The 23,864-nt window shown below is 34.9% G+C and overlaps 1 protein-coding gene across 1 annotated transcript; it reads right to left on the bottom strand.

The window, feature by feature from the left end:
- Positions 1 to 45: 45 nt before the first annotated feature.
- LOC132560557 (transcription factor Dp-1-like) lies at positions 46 to 19,169 on the bottom strand. The gene is made up of 12 exons (XM_060225222.1): positions 18,904 to 19,169; positions 17,867 to 17,988; positions 6,795 to 6,855; positions 6,543 to 6,634; positions 5,697 to 5,827; positions 5,381 to 5,546; positions 4,680 to 4,823; positions 4,197 to 4,265; positions 2,819 to 2,967; positions 2,175 to 2,341; positions 1,739 to 1,823; positions 46 to 1,192 (listed from the first exon to the last, which is right to left on the bottom strand). The coding sequence occupies exons 1-12, from the start codon at positions 18,947 to 18,949 to the stop codon at positions 994 to 996; spliced, it is 1,431 nt and encodes a 476-aa protein (XP_060081205.1). The 5' UTR covers positions 18,950 to 19,169; the 3' UTR covers positions 46 to 993.
- Positions 19,170 to 23,864: the final 4,695 nt, after the last annotated feature.

Raw genomic sequence — 23,864 nt, forward strand, 5'->3', positions numbered from 1 at the left:
AAAAATAATGTTTTCCTTAAAACTTTACAATAACACAGTATCAGGAGCATATATGTTTCTTCAACAACAGTGAATTATTTTGAAACAAGATTTGAATAATTGTAAATGGTGGTTAATTACTAGTAATTAATGTAAAAATAAATCTCTCGCTAAATATTAGTGGTCTACACATCATTCACATAAAGGCAAAGCTCTCCCCTACAAATACACAGTCACACTCCATTGTTTACCATACCAACCAATCATAACATTCTACACAGATTTTGTTCCTCTCTGCCGATCCATTAGTGATTTCCAGGACGAGATAATGGGGATACATATCCTGAAGAGGATCCAGAGAGAGGTCACCAGCAATGAGTCTGTTACACTCTAAGTCTATTGCATTGATCGTTTCAATGTTCAGATGAAAAAAGGAGCAAACTGCTGGTTATTTTAACACTACTAGAATCTTGTCGGAAACTTATCACCTTACAAGATTACCTTCTGGTATGAAGGAAAAGAAATTTCAATCCAGACGAGGAAAAAACCTGAGACTATTAAGGAACGGCACATCTTTCTTCTGTCATATCAGACATCTCTTCTGAACAAAATGTTCGCTCTCCTGCGACGTTCATAATGTACCCTTCCTAGATGTGATGTCACTAGTGATGCCACAAAGTAACTCCACGAAGTAAGGTGATTTGTGACTACCTATCAGTGAAGTTTGTGGTACCCCTCAGTGGTGAACTGAATTGTTTCACCAATACTTTTGTCTATCACAGCTGGTTGTTTACTTGGGCAGACCTTGTCATTGTTGATATATGTATATATACATATATATATGACAGGTTCTGCTGAGCTTGTATATAACTTTACTGACCAGTCCATCAACATCCAGAGGCCCACACTCTGTGGTCAGTCAAACCAAAGGTCAGTCGGAACAATACTTGAAAGCTCAGGCCATCTGATTAGTGACTCAATGGTTAAAAACAGAAAGCCTTTTTTATATTTCTTCTAGCTCATATCCACAGGACTTGATCTGTCTGTGTCTGTCTCATCACTGAAGTCCTCCGACGGCGTTTCTGTGGCAGCACGTGAGGGCATGTCCGAGTACGACCCCATACTGGAGTCACGTGACAATCCCTGACTGGTAGCCATGGCAACTTCCATATCAACATCTACAGTTTGTGACGACATAGTCACAGACTTGTACCTGAAACAGAATCATGGAAAGAAATTTTATTTTGTGTCAAAACGTAATTTATTCTAGAAAATAGTCTGCTAACTGTAACAGTCCATCACCATATGCAACGGCATCTGTTTATTAATCAATCATGTGGAGTATCTGGAATGATTATCAAAAATACCAATGTTATAACTGACTCTGACAAACCAATCAGTATTTTGATAATTGTCCCTTTGAAGAAAAGTATTATACTGTACCGCAATGACCCCACTTGTTCTCATACCATGTTATATACAACACACAAGACAAATACGGCTAGTTATCAATTACATAAAGATTTACCATGTACTTTCAGAAAACTGGTTCTCATACCATGTAATATACAACACCAACCAATTGTGCATAATCAATATTCATATGATTATATCACTATTCTAAGATAATAATACACAATCCAGGTTAACATAACTCTACAGTTAACAAACTGATACAGAGTCATCAATAGTATAACATAAGTTGATATACCAACAGATTCATTTAGGGAACTGAAATTTTTACAGGAATTCAATCTACCTGGCCTGGTTGTGTGGAGAGATTCCTGAGGTGATGGGGCGAATACCACTTGGTCCAGCATTAGCCATACTGCCCTGTGCCAATTCTGTTAACAACAAAAAAATTAGCTGATGTTGTGTGATAATTTTGACCTGTAATATTTATTTCCACTAATGTCTATTATTTACTATTTTTTCTAGAGCACACTGTGGTTAGTAGTTTCCTTGAAGGCTGTGGAAATCAAAGCCGAAATTCTATCCAAAATCTGACAAATCAAACACAATATTTTCAGAAGATGGTGAGAGAGCAATCATCAGTAGTCACAGTAGTAATTCTTACTGCCTGTATTTGTAAAACTTTATTTACATAATTACCTGAGGTAAATCTTTCATAAAACCATCACAATAACATAAAGCATTTTCACACGTTTTCCTCATGCTAATCCTAGTGCACTTACCATATACATAAGGCTCTAGGGATTTAGGTACCATTTTCACAGCACGAGAAAGGTCTGCCTGTGCTATCTGGCCTTTCTCCAGACCCATGGCCATTCCCATCCTCTTCAGCACTTCAATATCATCATGGATCTCAAACGTGTTATCAAAGTTAAATAAATACTCATACCTGTGGAAAGTAAGGGTAAAAATGAATGAACAAGTAACAGTCAGTGATAAGTGCACTACCTTTTTTTCTATAACATAACTGGAATTCTCAGTGACATGGAGAGATTAAAATTTGCATGTAATTGTTATCGAAACTTTAATAGATACTATGACAGTGATGGCTATTTAATCAATTTTATTCCCATACAAGTACACAAAAAATAAGAAGGTGCTGGAGAAAATGCAGGTTTTTAAGTCCCAGTTCCTTTAATATGGAGTCCTTCTGATGGACAGGTATTTTATTGGAATACACCACATACATTTGTATTCACAATTAACCAAAACTGTGATTATTTCAGAGTATGACAGTATTAAAGACATCTCACACAAAAAATCTGAAAAATATTGGATTCCACATTACCACAAATGTTGTATTGCATTTAAAATTATGAATAGTTAAACTATAGAGACTGTCAATGACAGAAGTAATAGAACTTACTTGTCATTAGATATAGAGCAGTCAATGACTGTTTTTTTACTTGTGTTGACTATGATGAAGGGCAGCTGAATTGCTGAGTTGGCAGCCGGACCACCATTACTACGTTCCCTCTCTCGGTTCCGGTGTACCAGATTTTTAAAGGCAATTTGCTGAAGAAAGAAAAAAATTATATTCAAACTGGATACCTAAATCTATAGTACTAGTAACAGGATCTAGGTCCAACCTTCTGTTTATCTAGATCTTTAGTCCTACTGACAGGATCTACATCTAACCCCCTCCTGGTTACCTATATCTTTAGTCCTACTGACGGGTTCTACATCTAACCCCCTCCTGGTTACCTATATCTTTAGTCCTACTGACAGGTTCTACATCTAACCCCCTCCTGGTTACCTATATCTTTAGTCCTACTGACAGGATCTACATCTAACCCCCTCCTGGTTACCTATATCTTTAGTCCTACTGACGGGTTCTACATCTAACCCCCTCCTGGTTACCTATATCTTTAGTCCTACTGACAGGATCTACATCTAACCCCCTCCTGGTTACCTATATCTTTAGTCCTACTGACAGGTTCTACATCTAACCCCCTCCTGGTTACCTATATCTTTAGTCCTACTGACAGGTTCTACATGTAACCCCCTCCTGGTTACCTATATCTTTAGTCCTACTGACAGGATCTACATCTAACCTCCTCCTGGTTACCTATATCTTTAGTCCTACTGACAGGTTCTACATCTAACCCCCTCCTGGTTACCTATATCTTTAGTCCTACTGACAGGTTCTACATGTAACCCCCTCCAGGTTACCTATATCTTTAGTCCTACTGACAGGATCTACATCTAACCCCCCTCCTGGTTACCTATATCTTTAGTCCTACTGACAGGTTCTACATCTAACCCCCTCCTGGTTACCTATATCTTTAGTCCTACTGACAGGTTCTACATCTAACCCCCTCCTGGTTACCTATATCTTTAGTCCTACTGACAGGATCTACATCTAACCCCCTCCTGGTTACCTATATCTTTAGTCCTACTGACAGGATCTACATCTAACCCCTCCTGGTTACCTATATCTTTAGTCCTACTGACAGGATCTACATCTAACCCCCTCCTCGTTACCTATATCTTTAGTCCTACTGACGGGTCCTACATCTAACCTCCTCCTGGTTACCTATATCTTTAGTCCTACTGACAGGTTCTACATCTAACCCCCTCCTGGTTACCTATATCTTTAGTCCTACTGACAGGTTCTACATCTAACCCCCTCCTGGTTACCTATATCTTTAGTCCTACTGACAGGTTCTACATCTAACCCCCTCCTGGTTACCTATATCTTTAGTCCTACTGACAGGATCTACATCCTTGTGCTAGTTACTTACTTGTAATATCAATTCCTGTAGCTGCTGTGTTTTGTGTTTTATTCTCTCCATTCGTTTCTGTTTGTCTAACTGTAATACATATGAAAATAGACTATCAGTTAAAATACAAACATTTTTAACCAAAGTAAAATGTTTCTCAACTTCTTCAGTAAAAACAAACAAAGATGTTGCTTACACTCGACCTTGACAAACAAACAATCTTTCAACCTTTGAAAAATCAAATTTCACTTTTGCTTTGACTTCGACAAATCAATTGTCTTTTATTCTTTGAATTTCACAGAGCAACTCTTTCTTTCTTTGACCTTAACAAATCAACTATTTTCAACCTTCGACCTTGACAGATCAAATCTTTTCAACCTTAGACCTTGAAGAGATCAAATCTTAATCAACCTAAAACATGAGTAAGTGTTTATCCTTAAACAAAATCTATCCCCATTTTTGAGAGTTTTTGTTTTAACAATACTCCTAGTGGTTCCATACTACCTCAAGGTTTTGGCATTCTTGGGCGGAATTTGTGGGTAAGCCAATCCATCGGATTTCCTTTTTCTCTTTGGAGATGATGTTCATGGCCATCAGTACATTGAGAGCATCATAAACTCTCCGTCGGATATTCTTTTGGTCATAAGCCTGCAAATTCAACATAGAGAATCATAATTGAATCCCCATATAACAAGACATTCCACAGGGATCCTGGTGCCCACCATGGTATGGTGTTTATTTGCACTTTCAACATTGAATCTTTTCCTTTCTTTTCTATTATTTCCCCTGTTCTTGCTGTTACTATATGAAATTTGAAAATTTCTTCAGAAGTAAAGATAATCATGTTTGTCAAATCCTAGATGACTTCCTGTCAGCCATTTTGCTTTTCTGATCAGTCCAAAAATGAAAAAAGCACAACTACAGTCCCAAAGGAAACTTCACAAGAAATTTAAGAGAGATCTATACAACACTTCTCAACAAACTTAATTACAAACTTTCATGGTCAAAACCCAAGATGGCCACATATCATTTTTAGCCCACCATCTGTTGAACAGTGGAATATATATTCTTCTATGAGTTTTTTTACATATGCAGGAGTATAGTAATCTTAAACTGGTAATTTAATTGGACAAAATATCAAATAATTTTTTGTTTTTATGCTTAGCTGACAAAAAGCTGGCTTACTTAATTTGTTGCAGCATTACCTGTTCAGAGGGTGAGGTGAGATTTCTTGGGTCACTGAATTCCTGGACGAGTTCATCCGCCACCTCATTGTATGACGTAACACCTTTTCTTTGGACTTTTTCACAGACTTTCATGGAGAAGTGTCGTAGACCTTTTCCTCCTTTCTCACCCTTCTTACCCCTTTTACTGGAAACATCACAAAAAGGATTTTTAAAATCCTACAAAACTACATCTATTTTATAATCAAACAAAGCATCCATCTCAAAGACAAGTCTGCCCAAGTTATTTGCTGTACACACAAGACACATTAGCTCCACAGTACACCTTGCTACCTACCCTTCAGCAAATTCTGTTTCTATGGTGATATCTGCTGCCTGACGTTTGCGCCCCCAGAGGGAGTCGACAGGGACCATTGGTGTTCTGGGACTAGTAGCAGCCATTATTACCTGTGGAGATCCTGCTGTTCTCTGTATTACAAACATAAAACAAACAAATGAGCAATACTTCTCCTTACTTTTTACTTATGTTTCAGGCTATATGAAGCAATGTATCCCCCCCCCTATTACTTATATAAATGAGATCTAAAAAGACATAAGTTTCATGAATTTGAACAGATTTTTTTTTCCCTCTATTACTTTAATATGGGGACCTAAAAAGGCACAAGCTTCCAACTTTGAACAAATTCTTTAAGGTTAAGTCTGTAAATTGATCAAAACTGCCTGATATCACTTTTAAAATGGATTTTTTTTTACATGAAACACATGACGACTATATTCGATTTCAAGTCAACATGTAAAATAACAACACTTGATCCAGACATCTCAATAACATTTCAGACAAGTTTGAGCTGAATCTCATCAGTGGAGATTTTAACCTTGTGAAAACTACAAATGGTGAACAAGGTAGGACAACTTATAATGGCAAAAGTCTTCCTGACTCTTCAGCGCAGATGACCTATAAACACTAGTAAACGATAACTTGACACAAATATGATATCAATGGATAATGGACCTTTTAATAATGAAATATTATAAGCTTGGATGTAAAGCCATCAGAATCCTATCTTGTAGTTAAGGTGAATGAGATTGTCAAATCTCCTGAGAAAACCCTCCTAAGTCCCGGCAAGTCAGTTAGAATTAATGTATTTCATGGTGCCTATCATGCTGTAAGGGAGTCACCTACCTTTGGTAAGAGTTGTGACACCTGATCAGCATTTTTATACGGGGACATCTTATTTGGGGAACCAGCTATGGGCACAGCAACCAACCGTAATGCTGTAAAGAAAAATACATGGCGCTCTATGAATAAATACCATAACTGTAATGGGACAATCAAAGCACATGTATGCAAAAGATTTTGAGCGTGTAATTGACTTTTTTTTTTTTTTTGCTAAAAATGCTTTGAATACATAAATTGGCTTTATAGTTTACTTACGTGGTTTTGAACTCTGTTCCCGAAGGCCTGGTAAATCGCCATTAGCATCAATTATTCCAACCTGCATGGATAAAAAGGTCAGTATGATGTATAGATACTATAAATGTTAAATCGTAAAGTATAAACCAAACTCCTGCACAGATCTCTTATGACCTTTTAGAATTACGTTCTCTCACAATCTCTTTTTAGAAATGTAACAGCATTCAAGCTGAGCTACTCCTTCAAACAGCACTATCGACTAAGGACATTATTACTTCTGAGTGGTCTACTGTCATGACTACACAATTGGGATTTGAAATGTTTTTGACTGGCGTCACTATTTATATGTCTATTCAGATACTGTTGTTTCAGACAGACTTCTTCACCTGAAATTCAGGCCAATGTCACTTCGATTCAATTGGTTTACTTTTGGTATCCTCATTTTCCCTGCATCGTTGGCTCTCTGACAGAAGTTTGTCTGAAATCTTCTGCAGAATGAAGTAATACCTATGACCTCTGTGATTATGGTAAAAGGAATCAAGCAGAAGCATTTTGGATACATTGTAGCTATATATCAAAGGGCAGAAATGTCAGTCTATGGATTGATCAGGTTTTTATGTCTGGACCAATTAAATGACTCAGACATGACATGTGATGGTATAACAGCTACAAGGAGTAGTCTTATATTAAAGTTATGTAATCATTTTCTTACAATTATCAAAAAGCAGAAACAGTTCACAGTATAAGGATGATAAATAATAGGCTGAAATATGCAACTCACACACAAGTTTATGTGCTGATATTTTGCTTGCTATACAGTCAGCAATATTAATAATTTGTGTTCAAAATACTTAAAAGAAATTTTATTTATTTTACAACAGCTGATGAGCTAGTTTTTCCAACTTATAGTATAATCACTCTTGTTGGTACAGATGGAAGCACATGCAGGGTCTTAATTACTATGGGAGGAAACTGAAGTACCCATGAGTCGGGCAGGTGACCCTATACCTTTTCACATCAATTTCGTGAATCAAACCCAGATTGCCCAGGTGAAAGAGGAATGCATTACTGCAGGGCATTCCAACCACCCACAATACTTTCCAAGACCAGCGCACAGACTGATCAAGAAAGGTCATCACAGTTAGCATCAGTTACTTTTTTCAACATTCCTGGCTAATCTTCCTACATTCAAATGTGTAATAAAAAGGCATGTTGATTATTGACTCATTTTCTAACATAACAATATTTTTATCCTCGCTGGACAACACTGCTATTTATACAACAGCTCTACTTGTAGTGCTAACACAAATTTTGTTTGTTGTTTTGGTTGAGATCAGTTAATTGTTAGTATTTCATCAAGAAAGGCTTCACAATCACTACAGTTTGTATAAGTAGAAACACAGCAAGACAACCTTCTACTATTAAATACACTAAAACATCCACTATACAATATTCTATTAAAAGACCTGCTGATAAATCACCCCGCTTGTAATAGGCTGTATTATAGTTATATTTGTCAGTCGAGATATCTTGAGTATACAGTTTGTCCATCAGTGCATGATGACTGAAGACTTTAATTCTATATAAAAATATTTGGACAATGGTGAGTGCTTGAGCCTATACTTAGCTCCCAGAGTTCTAGGCTGGTACTTTAGTTAGGTGAGGAATTTGAATGCACCAATACTTCAGCACTTTGAATTCCAGCAAAAAAAACTTACATTCAGATGATGCTTTAAAATAATTGATCTTAAATAAACTGCTCCTGTATTGATAAAGTGGCATATACTTGACAAGAATGAGCAAGGCTTCAAATTTACAGCGAGTGGGTGAGATGTACATGGTTCAAACACATATATGTAACCCAAACACAGCAACATGTACACCACATGGAAATTTGAAAAGTGAAAATTATAAAAATTATAAATCTGTTGATGCATTGTATCCTTAGTTATTTGCATGTCAATAAATGAAGGCAATTCTAGCAAACAACCTACCTAAAATCAGCGACATTCAAGGTCTGCCATGTGGTCCCACTATAAAACTCTGTCTACTTTCACAACAAAGGCCTAAACTTAGGCAGCTGGAATTCCACTATAGTCTGTTTCATATTTCATGTAAAGGTATTTTGACCTACTAACCTCAGCTCAACTGCAGCTATTTATAAGCATTTACAATTGCAGTCAAGCAAGAGAAGTCACTAGCAATACATACATAGGTCAACTGCCCTTTTCAACAATATTTTCCCCTTAAATCTGCATGTTTTATGCAAGTCTTTAACTGTACCTTATAGTTATACAAAGAAAAGACAATCACAAGGACAAAACAATCTACTGCCAACAGCTTAATGGTAACAATCTATTGTCCACAGATCAACAGCAACAGTCTGTAACTTTAACTTATAAAATGTAGATAAAGCCAGCTGAATTACAGAAAAGGACACAAAATTGCATAGACCATATACATTCAATAATATACACTGCATCGAGAGGATATATATACATTTCCATTCGGTCACGATGACAAACCCTGCATGCTAGTCCAACATAATCCTCCCTGGCAACAAGGCTAATTCTATAGAACCTATTAAATATGTGTGAAACAGTGTATCATATGAATCAGCTAGATTATCTGATTCATAGTTTGTAACAAAGAATTTCTTGTCAAATTGAATACAAAAATGTCAGCGTATATTTTTGTTCCCCTTAGAAGTTCTTACTTCATATCAGGAACTTTGCTATGAACAGCTTATGTTTTTATGTATCTAACTATATATATGGGAATGAATACAAACTGCAGAAAATGAGACATTATGAAAATAGAAGAAAATTGGACGATTATCATGTGTGCAAGTACATAACACATGATCCTGTACGTTCAGTTATGATGAAGTACATAAACAGGCTGTGATATTCAAAGGTGACTTCCAGATCTGTAGCTCAAGTATTCAGTTGTGAAGCCGATTCACCAGATTCTATAGGTGAAGTTCACCTGGTGTAAACGACCTATTTATGCAAATGAAGGACAGGTGTGAACTGCCTCTTGCTTCAGTTCGTTCTGCTAGCTATAGCTAGAACTAGATATTCAATGTTTTTTTCAGAGTAAGTCTGGATAATGAAATATTGGCAGTTACAGTTAAGTGAATAATGCATCTTTATCACCTGACCTAGCTGCCTACTAGATTTTCCCACACAGGTTTAACCTTACACAGTAAATAAAGTTAATCTTTCGTCTTACCCATCTTTAATCTCCTATTTTAAATCCAAACTCCCACACACAAGGTTTTACCTGATGCAATGCGAAGGTTTACTGTTCACTTCAACCCACAAAACGTTTCATTTCCTATATTTAAACCACATTTAATCGCCTGTGACAACACGTGTCACCTGACTTGGAGGTTTTATTGACAATTAGGACCCAGTGAATTGATAATCATGTTCTTCTCCCGCCAACACTGAACTTTTTGTCAAAGGTAATTACCAAATTCCCTATTACAAATTAGCCACCTAAAATTAAAGCTCCAACCTATGGAAACACCACAGTGACAGAAGAACTATTTGCTTACGATAATCACTGTGTCCTAACCACCGACAGGGTATATATTTGTTACAATCACTAGTGTCCAGTTTAGATGTATACATGTATATCGCACACATCAGTTAAAACACTTTATCATGCTTCAACAGAAATCTTTAAATTTCTGTACCAGTTTAAGGGTAAGACATTATCGTCACACCACAGCCCAGCAGTCTGAAGTCATTAGACCATCTGTTGCTAATAAATTAAATATAAGGCAGCATCTATTACATGTCATTCACTTGTAATGTGAACATTCAGATTTCTGTCATGAGAAATATTTCAGATTCCCTTGTGAGGATGGAAATATTTCAGATTCCCTTGTGAGGATGGTAACAAATGAAACTGTAAATTCTGTTGTATCATCAGTCCACAAGCGTGACAATTACTCGGACACAAAATTCAACTGTGGAAATCTACCCCTAGCTTCATGCATGTGTATCAGAAACTATGTCAGCTAAAACTTCAATTGTTTCACTGTTGCAAATCTATTGAATATTTATAGATAACAAGTCTGCCTAAAAACTACACTGAAAAAAGAGAAAGTCTGTTGTAAGTTACACAGTACAATTACAGAAACTAATGTCACAAATGGAATTCAATTTACCACATACATATCTTTTTACAAAAATTCCTGCCATTCAATGAAATGGATTCTCTGTTGTATGGCTTCCAAATAGCTGATCAGTACACACATGATTTCAGCAATAGGTCTTGTTTCAAATTATAGGATTTTTTCTCCTTTATACAAGTGATATCACATTTTATGATTGAATTATTCTTTCTGAATATCATCATCTTTAAAATTATAATACAGTTAAACTGGACTTGATTATAACAAACTCTGTTTGTACAAATTTTTATAATAAACTGGAGACGATTCCTCACTTGCATCACTATATATCATAGTAGTATAACCACTTTTACAAAAAATTCTGATGACGAAATTTTGTTCATAATGAATACATATTTACCCTCCACCCCCCCCCCCCCAAATTCTAAAAACTACAGTATCGCCTTTGCAGTTGTGTAAACATAAGGCTTGGACACTTGAGATGAAGTGCATAACAGTTTCAGTCATTGATGAAGGGAAAAAAACTAAAAAAGACATTGCTACAGACTTAGAAATCCCAGCGAGTACATAACGTACAATTCTGAAAAACAGATGACATCATTGTTCAGTTTTCATCATTATCAGTATTCCTTATGCACCTCATTGAATCGATCCAGAAGCGAGGAAATGAGAGTGAGGATTACCATGTGACTTTGTCAATGTTGACAAAAACCTAGTAAACACTGCTAAAATTTCGGAGAACAATGTCATGAGATCTGTTTTAAAACAAGATTCCAATAGTGAGGAAGAAGAGGAAGCTGTTCTCAGTAGTACCAACATTAAACTCTGCCAAAGACCACTTCCGGGAATTATCCCGTTTTACTGAGGCACAATGTAACATTTGCGACTACACATTCAGCATGATGCATTCAACACAGTTATTCTTAAATGAGATGACAGACAGGTGTACATGTTACCAGCAAAAGTCTATTCTGGACTTTTCGGGAACTAATGAACATATTTTTTAACTTTAAAATATGTACCCCTTTGGAATAAAATGTCATTTGTTTGTATTGTTAGTTATGTTTGACTTGTTTAAAACAGGTAACGTTATGCCGTCGTTAGACATAGCTTGGCTTACAACAAATTTTGTCTAAGATTTTACTTTCCTTTGTCCTAACTATACAACAAACTATTCATATAGTGAATTAAAATCAAAAGGCCCTTGAAATTCGTTATAATCTAGTTCACTGTACTGAGGAGAGGGAGGGAAACCTGACAATCTAATCGCCTGAATGACATTTCTACATGTGCTTTGAGATTACATCTGAATTTTCATATTTTCACATTCTTGTTGATATAATTTGTGTTTCCATGAGTCAACTTCAATATTAAAAGTAATTCCACAAACACTTTTCAGTTCTGACATTATCATGTACTTTTTGTTTATCTTCTTTACTTTTTGTTTATCTTCTATCATGATAAGGAACCAACAGTGATAAAATTAGTATAAAACCTGCAGCAAAACATCAACAAAATAGCTGGTTGAGCTTTGCACTTCAACATCAAATTGCCAAACATTTTTGTGGTGACATGTTAAGTTATGAATAATTACTGACCTTTATCAATTTATTTATTCCATTTCTGTCATGTGGTTATGTTTTCTCAAAATGATAAATTGTTTCTGTTTCATTATTCTTCCTTACATGCAAGCCAAATTATGTTCCAGACAGGTTATGTTAACAAAGGGAAATAACTCTGTAATTAAGCGATTGTAGTCCCTGAATTTGGTAACCTGCACATGGTTTAAGTATGACAAATGTATCCACCATTGCAATTTTTTGCAAAATTTCATAATCCTTGTATTCAAAGACCGAGGGACAAACAAAGTGGCAACTATATACTCACCCCAAAATTTTTTGGTAGTATAACAAGAAACTGAAAAGTGTATAATGGCTACAAACATTTGTTAACAGTCATTTTTGTACCACTGTTTCAGCACCAGTTTTTTTGTGAAGGATGTGTTTTTAATAATCATACAAAGAAATCATTCTGAAGTCTCCTGTTCTGGTCACAACAGCCTGGTTCTGGAAATAGGTAAAATTCACACCAATGTGGTATTTACACTTCTGCTGAGATTTATTCTGATATACAAAATTTTCATTTAGATTGATCAATTCACTCCCAGAGAAATCTGTCAAATTAGAATTACCAGTTATTACAGCCTGGGACCGCCTGCTATTGCCAAGTACTACCTGGCACAGCCAAGCGCCCACCCATTGGGCTATACTGTGCATTGCAAAGCTGTAATCAGTATTTACTGTTAATGGCAGCACAACTGAATTTGCCAAGTCAAAGCAGAAAAAGAAAAGACAAGCTGGAATGGTTTAAATAGAGCAAACCATAAAGTCTGATAAGGTTAGTGAAGCAAATAACTTGCTTTGCTTTGAAATGAAACCAAGATTTACGGTGACATTGAGGGCATGTTGTTTAATTCACCACATCCCTGGTGGAGGCGTTTCTACAAGTTTTATGAATACCTGAGTTCTGTCTTTAAAATTAGCACAATCAGGAAAAACGTAAATATCAACAACATAAATTTGAATCTAATTGACATCGCTGGCAAATTATCATTTTAAGGAGAGAAATTTCTGTGTAACCAGCTCCAAACCTGCCAACTTTTCGGAATTCTCATGGAAGAGAATAGTGTATGAACAACATTTTTGACTTGCCACGAATAGTGATACCATGAATGCGACATTTGTCACAAAAGAAAACTTAATGTATATTTAATCAATAACTTTGGATAAGTTTAAGTTAATAATGTGCATGTCTTACTATACTGATGATTTTTTTCTCTCTCTCAGTACTCAGGATCAAGCTGAAATTGATTAAATGTGAATTCTGTATCAAATAAGATTGATCTAAATTCTCAGTATTCATTACACTCACACAATGTAATAGATATTAAGATTTATTATTAAGTGTTTGGTAATGTATTTCCAATATGATGCTTCTGAATTTAATTTAATTGAAATAAGAAAAAACTAATATTGATTATGTCATGAAATTTTAAACTGTCATTTTACTGAAATTTTAGAGAAATTGGCAAATAAAGATAATTGAAACATTTTTTTTCATGAAATTTAAAATGCATTAATCTAGAACTAACAATTTCACTGTGAAATATATATTTATGAAATAATTCTAGACAGATACAAATCTGAAAATTTAGTCCAGATCCAGTCCGAATTTGCAAATGCATAACTACTTCCTGTTTAACCAATAACATCTTTTTTTGGGGGGGAGAACCCAACATGTCTGTAATTTAGGTCAACTTTTCAATGAGTGATTTTTTTTCTTTAATTTGAATTTTTACCCAGACTGCCAACTAAGATACATTTTAAGGACTAATGAGGTTGAATATTTGGCACTGGTTGAGGAATGCCTGCACATTGTTATATCATAAAGATTGGTTTTCAAATTAGTTTCAAACTGAGTTTGTTATTTGGTCAAAAAGGTAGTATAACTGATCAATTACCAGTATAATGACCTATCTGAAATGACTGTTTGTCAGGGCCTGTTCTGGAGTCCTGACCAATGGTCATCATTAATTAGGTTGGGAACAATGGATTGTGTACAATCGGCCATGTGCTCCAATGTCTAGCAGTCAGCAAGGATTAACTTATGTGACACTAATTAGATAACTGGGTAGTGTTAACACATCTAGCTAGGCCTTGATTATGTGGCCAGGAAGTCATCCTCACCTATTTGACAAATATGGCATGGGTACTTAAGAACTACCTAACAGCATCTCTGAAATCGAGAGATTTCCCTAATTCTGATCCAAATGAGTGGAAGGCGGGGCTGGGGAGGGAAAATCAGTAAACTCCTGACTGAACCAGGAAAATTGGCAGGTATGCAGCTCTCTGCTATGCTATACATCCAAAGCCGAATAAAATTATTCATGAAAAATTTTTAAAATTTTATAGTGAATATTAGTTCCGTTAATATGCATCAGTTTGAAAATAAATGAAAGCCAATTAAATGTTTAGTAAAACCATTTTTTGCATTTTAATCTGATCAAGATATTATCAATTAAATGACATGCAGAAGTTATCTTCTATCATCAAATTGATCTTGATTTAATCATACATGTACTCAAATTTCAATAAATTAACCCAATAAGCCAATTACTCAAAACAACAGAATTAAAAGTATTCTTTATTAATGAGAAAATTTATATCTCCATGACCTTTAATACGGGTCAAGGTAATTTCTTTTAATTAAACACTGTCTAGCTTCATCCCAGGAGTTAACTGCCTAAGATTATGATTCTACATCTTTAGGTTCATTAGAAATTGTCATATGAAGGTTTTAACCAGCTATTTGACAATTGACATGTCTTGAATTTGGGTAAAGGTCATTTACTTTTGCAAATGTAGCTGGGCTTCTCCCAAGGAACCTTCCAGCAAAATATCAACCATGGCCTTTTGGTTATTGAGAAGAACACTTTCAAAATTTGTTTCACCTTCAGCTGTTGCATGGATCAGGAAAGGTTATTCAGGTTACCAAAATTCAATGGCTGCTACATAACACATGTCATTTGTTATCCATTTGTTTCATCAAGATTAAATGCAAGAAATTACACACTTGTGTGAACATAATTAGCTGATATAACCTTCTAACACAGCTTATATTTCAATGATTAGAATTTCATTGTTTTAATAATGCAGATATAGGTAGACTGCCATTACTCATACTGTATACTAATTAACGCCTGTGCCACACACCTGACAGCAGCTAGCTATATAGTCAATATCACAATTGAATTATCCCTTTAATTGATGCTGGGGACAGGCTATAAATGTCAACTAACAAATTGATCAACCCATTAGCAAATCTGTTACTGATTGATAAAATTGGACATTTAAGGACTAACACACCTCGTGTCACCAGTCAAATTTGAAGCATCAACCTGACATAAGGCATCAGAAATTTATGCATCAAATATGACTTTGCTGCATATTGAACTATTTTACCCCATATCACAGGTTAACAAATGCCTTGAATATGTGTCAAATCTGCAGAAAATTCATCTATAAATGTAGCTCCTAGAGTAATAAAAAGAAAGTGAAAGAGAATTCTCTGATTTCCAGTGAAGGGTATCCTTGATATCAAAACTCTGTCCATAAATATGACTCATGAACAGACCAGAAAATGTGCGAGATTAATGGACCGTCAGAAAGGATGTTAAACTTTATCATATCCACCTATAACCTTAGCCAACTACTTATAACCTTGCCCTTGGAACTGGTAATACAGTATCAAGATGTTTCAGAACAAGGAAATTTAAAAGACATTTTGATGAAAACCTTTTACTTTCTTAAAACATCTTTCATTAAGAGAGAGTTTTAAATTATGCAGCCCTTCTCAACATTTCATGTCAGCATATTGATGTAACAGAGGTCATTATTTACTTCAATGCCTCTGCTAGGAATCGAACCTGGGATCCCTGGCTTAGTAGTCTGACACTCAACCAATCGAGCTAAAGAGAAGTTCTCTCTAGCAGAGTGGTATATTGCGGCTAGTATTATACCAGGGTTACATTCTCTCCCTCCAGGAAACAACTGGTCCTCGAGTTTCCAGGGGTTACAGCAATGCTAGTGGGGCATGGCTAAGTACCATTCCCGGGTCCCTACGTGGGCGCCAATGTACGGAGGTCATTATTTACTTCAATGCCTCTGCTAGGAATCAAACCTGGGAAAACTGGCTTACTAGTCTTACGAGGCTCAACCAATCAAGCTAAAAAGAAGTTCTCTCTAGCCAAGTGGTATATTGCGGCTAGTATTTTACCAGGGCTACAATGACTAAGCCAAAAACCACAAAATCCTTGCTCAAATGGCTGTACACTTAAAATTACTGACTGTCTTTATCAGCAGAAGTAGGTTGCAATTTCTGACTTGACAAGCTGTAGTACATTAGGTTTTCATGCATTGGTCATCAGAGCAACATCCCTTTCAAATGCAGGAACGCAAACTTGTTCTTCAGGAGTACAGCCATGTCAGTTCCTATCACTGTCATGTGTATATAAATGAGATCACAAAATCATGGTCAACAAGCAACAAGCTAATTTCAGTTTGTAGAGATTTAATCAAACACTGCGTCTGATTGGCAATGAAAAATATTTGCTTTAGTAAAACCAAAATTTACTGTCTGCACATTTTGCAAATCTTGCCCATATGATTATTCACAAGATCAGAATCAATGACTCTGACACATCATGAAAACGACAGGAACAATAGCAAGACCTCAAAAGGTCACCTGATATTTAACATTATTGGTGTCAGGAATCTCGACGAGGGTAAACAAGACTTTTGGAATCAGATTTTTGATACTGTCACAAACATCCATATTACTGTATCCAATATCCACTGCAAGTGAAACTCGACTTTTGACAATATGATCAAAATGTACTGCTATCTATCTCAAAACACTGAAGAGTTATGCTTTAATAACTGAAAAAAATCTGATGTAAGTTTCAAATTGAAACTGATTACTAACTGATATTGTATTTTTCATCTTGTGAATGTATTCATGATCAGCTATATGTTTGCTGGATTAATCACGCCATGAATATTCAGGGTTATTTTAAGATGGAATCTCCTTGTAGTAGTTGGTGACAACCTAAATGAACAACATACAAGTGGCCTGTCTCATACCATCTAAAGCAATTTAGGGTAAAGTGGTATGCCCAAGGATACAAGCACATGGTACAGACCAGTCTGTTCCTCTACTGCTTCCCCAGAAACACAAAACCTCAACAAGTCGGGAATGTTGAACCATGCACCTCTCAACTTCACCTGAGTTCACTTAGACCAACACTCTTATCCGACTGAGCTGTCACAACCTGATGATCAGCAGATAATGACCAACAATTTAATTAGATACACAAATATCAACCTACCTCTTTTGCTACAGGTTCAAGTCCAGAGTCTTTGTAAAACTTCACAATATCATCCCTAAATTCGGATCCATTTGATGACTTTGTAGGTGTACCTTGCAAGATTTTCACAGGACTTCCTTGAGCTGAAACCAAACACCTGTAAACTTTAGACAAGCATATCGAGTCATAGGCATGCATAAGAATTACTGCCCTTTCAACACTAATATTTCTAGGGCTACTAAAAAATGTTCAGTTGGTTTGAAATCTTGTTAAACTTAAGCCAAGATATGGAAAGGCAATTTCCAATTTCCTGAAACTAAGGAAATGGTGTGTGAATCTGATGTATTCAGATCTACAATGTGTTTATCATTTGCGTGTTCAACATTCATGCAAAGGATGAAAAAAAAAGCAATGAATTCGAGAGGCATAAAACTAAAACTGAATAATAAATCCTGTTTACAGTAAACGTGGTGCAAAAGGCAAATAAACTTAATTCCAATTCCAATTAGACCCAGTTTTTTTTAAGATGGGTGTACTCAAGTTATTTGGCAGTCTCAATATTCTGAGTGAGTTTTCAACCTGTTCATAGTAGAATGAACTATAGGTCTACACCAGCACTCTAAGGTGTGAAGGGCCTGAGGAAATCAATGCTATGTCCCCAATGATATTTTGCAATACATGAAATTCTTCAAAAATGATCATAGCGATTCGTTCGACTGGTTAAATCGTTATTTGATTTATATTAGCCGCTGCGAATTTGAATAATGCAACATCAGACAGTGTGATAATCATTCACAGATAAGAGTGCCGAATCGAGCATGGGAGTAGGCCTGTACATTCGCGGAAAAATCAACCTATTGTTTACATTTTCGTCATGGGGTCCGAACATGCATGTTGGGGCAACAGATTCGGTAAAATTATCAGAAAACATATTTCTTTTGTGAAAACATACATGAATGCACAAAATGCATATCCCGAACTCTTAAAAACGTGATCAAATTTCAAAACGATTATTCATTGATTTACAAGAAAACATGTAAACAAGGGCGACAATTTACCATCGTCCATCCATAAACTTGCAAGTGTGGTGTTCGAATTGGCCATATCCAGTGGATCGGCACCATTCACCCGATAAAATAGATACTAGTCTCAAGCTCTGTTATTCCTCAATCTCCTTAGTGAATCAAAACTGCTGGATTATGTCTTGAGAGTATCGGAATCTTTAAAATCCCAATGACAAAATGGCGTCCATCGAAAGTTCCGATCGAGTCCCTGAACAAAAAGGAAATTCCTTCGACCAAGAGAAGATCTTGTCTGAGTTACCCTTCATCTCCGTAATTCTGATGTGTCTCCATTTCTCATTTCAAATACATGAGATGAAAAATAACGGAAAATTTGCAAACTCAATGTTGCCGAAGATATGTATTCTTCCTGCAAAACGAGCTTGGCGGCGACAATGACCGAAATGATTTGATTGGTTGTTTGACACACGTGAATAGCAAGTGCGCAAGCGTAGTGACGATGAACAAAGAACTCTGAACAGAAAATACGGGAAAATTTATTGACATACTCGAGTTAAGATTGTCAGCGTTTGATTAATATTGTTTTGATTAATAGCAGTAAAGACTTTCTATATTTTACTCATGTGAAGCACTGTTAATTGGGAGTCGTGTAGCCTATTTGCGTTTTTCATAGATAGCAAACAAGGTTTTTTTTATTTTATCTTAAATTTTGAGAACAAATAAGATATCAAAAAAATCAATTTGAAACGTTCAGAAGAGATCAAAAATTACTATTTGTCGTACACTTAAATAACATATAAGTATCTACAGTTTAATGATATAGCAAGGCTTAACAACTGAAACTTAAATACATATATACTGTCGTATTTTATGAAAAATTATCAAAAGATGTAACTAATTTCTGTCGCTGAAAGTTTGACGTATAATAATGTGCTAGCTATAATTAAGCTGTCAATAGTCAGACTGTGTCGGTTGTTAGTTTGGAGCCTTCACTAAATAAGTAGATAAATAAATAGACAATAAAGTTACATCCTCGTTGCTTTTTATTATTTATTTGCTGAGTAAGAAGGAAACAAAAACTGGGGCGTTTATGTCATTTAATGTAAAATCTTGTTTAAGTTGAAAAAAAAAATGTAAGTAAATATATTCTATTTTATTTATTCCACGGTGTCTTGCAGCAAACAGTTATGCATTAAGCAAATATATAGATATATTGGTATTGTCTTTAATTTTCTGAAATTGAGCTTCAAAATAAATCAGTTTTAAAAATTAGGAAAAAAATTTAAACAAAGTAAAGGAAACTGTAGTCGCTTCAATTTGAAACAATTCAATAAACTTCTAGATCAGATATGGTAAACCTTTTCACCAATCATGTGCCCCGTCCCTCATTGCTATCAGACGACAGGGGAAACTTGATTGAAGTTGTAGTTGTAAAATGAGCAATGTTATGTTTTCGTCCAAGACACGTAATAAAAAAAATACAGCGGACACGCGAATATCTTAACCCCATCAGAGAGAGCTCTCAATCCGGACGGAACTACAAGGAACTGGATTTCCGCAATGTTCTCTTTATCACTAGTCCGGAAAATCGAATTCTGGATGCAGAGATGCTTTTCGGAGCAATTTTTTTTTATTGATACAAGAATTGTTTTATTACAAAGCAATCCTGTAACCAATGTAATAACAATTAAAACATTAACTGTGGTGTGGCAACAAAACCTAGATATGTGTTTCCATCGTTTCATTTGTTACGTCATCACGTGTATGACGTAAGAATAGCTCGAAAGTCTACAGTTCAACGTTTAACTTAAACCAGATTTACATTAAATGACATAAACGCTCATTGTTTTTACATGCTATCGTTAGGTATCACGGGATAGGTAACGTATATAGAACGTACGTGAAAGAGATCCGCAACACCAGAGAATAATAGCTTCAAAATCTCACCATATTTCAGTATTTTCGCGAAATTATTGCTACGTAGTTGGTTATTTTAAACATGAATACCTCCTAACAGTTTGATCTTATTCGTTGCATTGAATTTTAAGTGAAACAGCACCATGTATGAAAATGACTCTAAAACCACACAGACGACGTCATGACACCAATATAATAAATGCACCAAAGGGAGGATGGTGGGCTTGTCTTTGCTTTTAAAAAAAGGGTGCTTTTAAACGTCACTATGTCCAAATTTGACAACATATTTAAATGAGTTATTTAAATATTCAAATTGGATTTTCTAGATATTTTCGATTTACGCTTGATCAGGATCTACTTATTATGTAAGTAATCCACACGGACTAGATGAATTCGATTTTACATTTGCTGGTGATTGGAATATCGCGAAAAGCGGACTTAATTATTACATTTTCACTTTTTTTCAAGGTTTTATCATCGCAACGTAGTAAAATGTTACAATGAACTTGTGTTTTTCATTAAATGATATATGACTAACTAGTAATCATTGTTTGATTCTGAGATGAGCTTTTGTATTATACATTAATCATAGACAATGTGAAACAAATACTGCAGACGTCATATTACAGTATAAAACAGGTTATCTGTCGTACAACATTTAACGTACACTTACAGAAAAAAAACTAGCGATTAGTTACTTTGTTTCCTCAATAAAACATCAGAATCTCCTTCTCTCAATACATTTAATGAATTATCAACCCATGTGAAGTTGATGATATATCTTAATTGGAAAAAAAGTAAAATAGGGATTTGATTGAATGTGACTCTCTCTCTCTCTCTCTCTCTCTCTCTCTCTCTCTCTCTCTCTCTCTCTCTCTCTCTCTCTCTCAAGTTTTACTTCGCTGTGGGGAGACCATTTTCTAGTTGGCAGTAGTCACATTTAACTATCAGATATCATTCATCAGATGTTTAACATTGTCAACACTCATTTTATAACACGAAAAGTATTTGAAGTAGCCATTTATAAAGCATAAAACATTATGAGGAGTCCGAGAATTCTCTCACTATTATATGGTGTGTATATCGGAACCCCTCTCCCAGAAATGAGAGAAAACATTATTGCGAAGACGACTTACAGAATCACTTTCCCGTGCCAGATCTTAATTAATTTCAAAAGTGCCATGGCTCACAATAATACATACATGGACTTCGTGAATTTGTGAGTTTTACACACTGACATGGTCTATAGTACACTATGTTCTAATTTTCATATAACTAAATACACATTAGCAAACTTTATTAATACCATAAGTGATAAGTAAAGTTGAGACCTAATACCATACACTCATTAACTACTTGTACTATTTGCCCCATCTTGACAGTTTCTTCTCAATATTTTCTACACCTTACAAAGATTACACTTCCTCTTATACAAGACTTCCCGTAAAATGTCCCATTGGCTATGTAATAGATTTATTTCAATAATCTCCACTTCTCACTAGCATTATCGACCAAACATAAAATTTGACTTTCGATATTAATACTTCAAGCCCGTTATGATATGATCCTTATAATGCCTCGCATCCGCTGTAACCTCTCATAGAATTTCTCACCCACTTTACACGTAATACGTTGCTCCTAAAGTTTTACTTTATTCAGAACAGACTACCAGAAAAGTTTACTTTATTCAAAACAGACTATCAATAAAGTTTGAATTTATTATTAAAAATCCAAATACATGAACTGATTCACTCCAGATAATCAAATTCAAATCATAATGTTTGATATTTTTTAACAAGCATTGGCAAAATAACTAAATTTTCAGAAAACCCTTAGTTTTAGCATGTATTTATTAAGTGGGAGAACATTTTCGACAAGACAAGTGTATCTAATACCATAACAAATGTTGCTTGTTGATTTTAGGATTTGACATCGTAGATATTAAAAAGTTTTCCCTCAATTTTCAAATTGATACTGCTTTAGCAGCAAGCACTAGGTTTTTTCATCCACCATTTTTATTGTATAAGAATAATCTCCTTTGAAAATGTGTAGTTGTAACTCACTTGATATGCATAATTGACCCTTAATCCAGGTTCTACTTTATTCATACGTAATATCATTCTCTATTACAACAATTTTTTAAGAGTTTATCCATCTTAAGCTTAAAACACATCACTCACGGAAATTAGCAGTAAAGTATTCTTAATATTTATATACAGTGTATTTTAAAAATATGTGTAAGCTCTTGCATTTTGAACCATGAGGAATTGTGTCACTACTGTGGTATGTTGTGCTATGATTCTATTACATATATTATTTGTCACTGCTCTGGAAATATTGATATTTGAGATGAATTAAGGTGTCACTTATTTAATAAGTTTGGCATAAATTTCATGACATGGTTGAATAATTTGTAAGACTTTGACTTAGCAAATACTTTCTTGGCGGGTACTTTTAGCTGTGAAATGTTGAAAGAAGATTTGGAATATTTCAGACTTTGTAATTTAAGATTTCTGTATCAAATATTTAAAACTTCTCAATTACACTATTATGATTTGCTTTGTACATTTATACAACTCTTCTTTAATGTTGATTGTGTTTTAATTGTATTTATTCTTTTTATGTAATCTTGGAGGACATAAAAGGAATAATAATAACTTAATAATAATAATATCCAAATGAAATCATTCTTTTGATTTGATGTCAACAGGGGAATATCTAAGAATTTTACATGTTTGGAAAAATGATAAGAAAACATGAAGCTATCTAAAAATTTAGAAGTTGTGTATAATGTTGCATTTTTTATTGCTTCTAAAAATACATAGCTTCAAGCTGATATCCTTTTGTAGTTTCTGACAACATCAATATTGACAGAGGGGAGATAACTCATAACTAGCCATTACAGTTTTCTTTTCACAACTTTGAAGTGACATTGTGTATTAAAAAATAATTAATGAAACAAAGACATAAACAAATTTTTAAGTTTTGTGCAAATTTTAAACGCCTAATATTTCAAATTTTGGCAACAATTTAAGTGCATCAATAGAAAATATAGGAAAATGTTTATACAATAACTGTTA

The sequence above is a fragment of the Ylistrum balloti genome, unplaced genomic scaffold, assembly GCF_031769215.1.
Source record: "Ylistrum balloti isolate Yb309-2 unplaced genomic scaffold, AGI_CSIRO_Ybal_v1 Utg371078, whole genome shotgun sequence".
Lineage (NCBI taxonomy): Eukaryota > Metazoa > Mollusca > Bivalvia > Pectinida > Pectinidae > Ylistrum > Ylistrum balloti.

Coding starts and splice junctions, on each gene's coding strand:
- LOC132560557 (XM_060225222.1), bottom strand. CDS start 18,949: ATGGCCAATTCGAACACCACACTTGCAAGTTTATGGATGGACGATG. Junction 4,266..4,679: donor AAGAATGCCAAAACCTTGAG/GTAGTATGGAAC, acceptor TATGTATTACAG/TTAGACAAACAGAAACGAAT. Junction 1,824..2,174: donor CCTAGAGCCTTATGTATATG/GTAAGTGCACTA, acceptor TGTTGTTAACAG/AATTGGCACAGGGCAGTATG.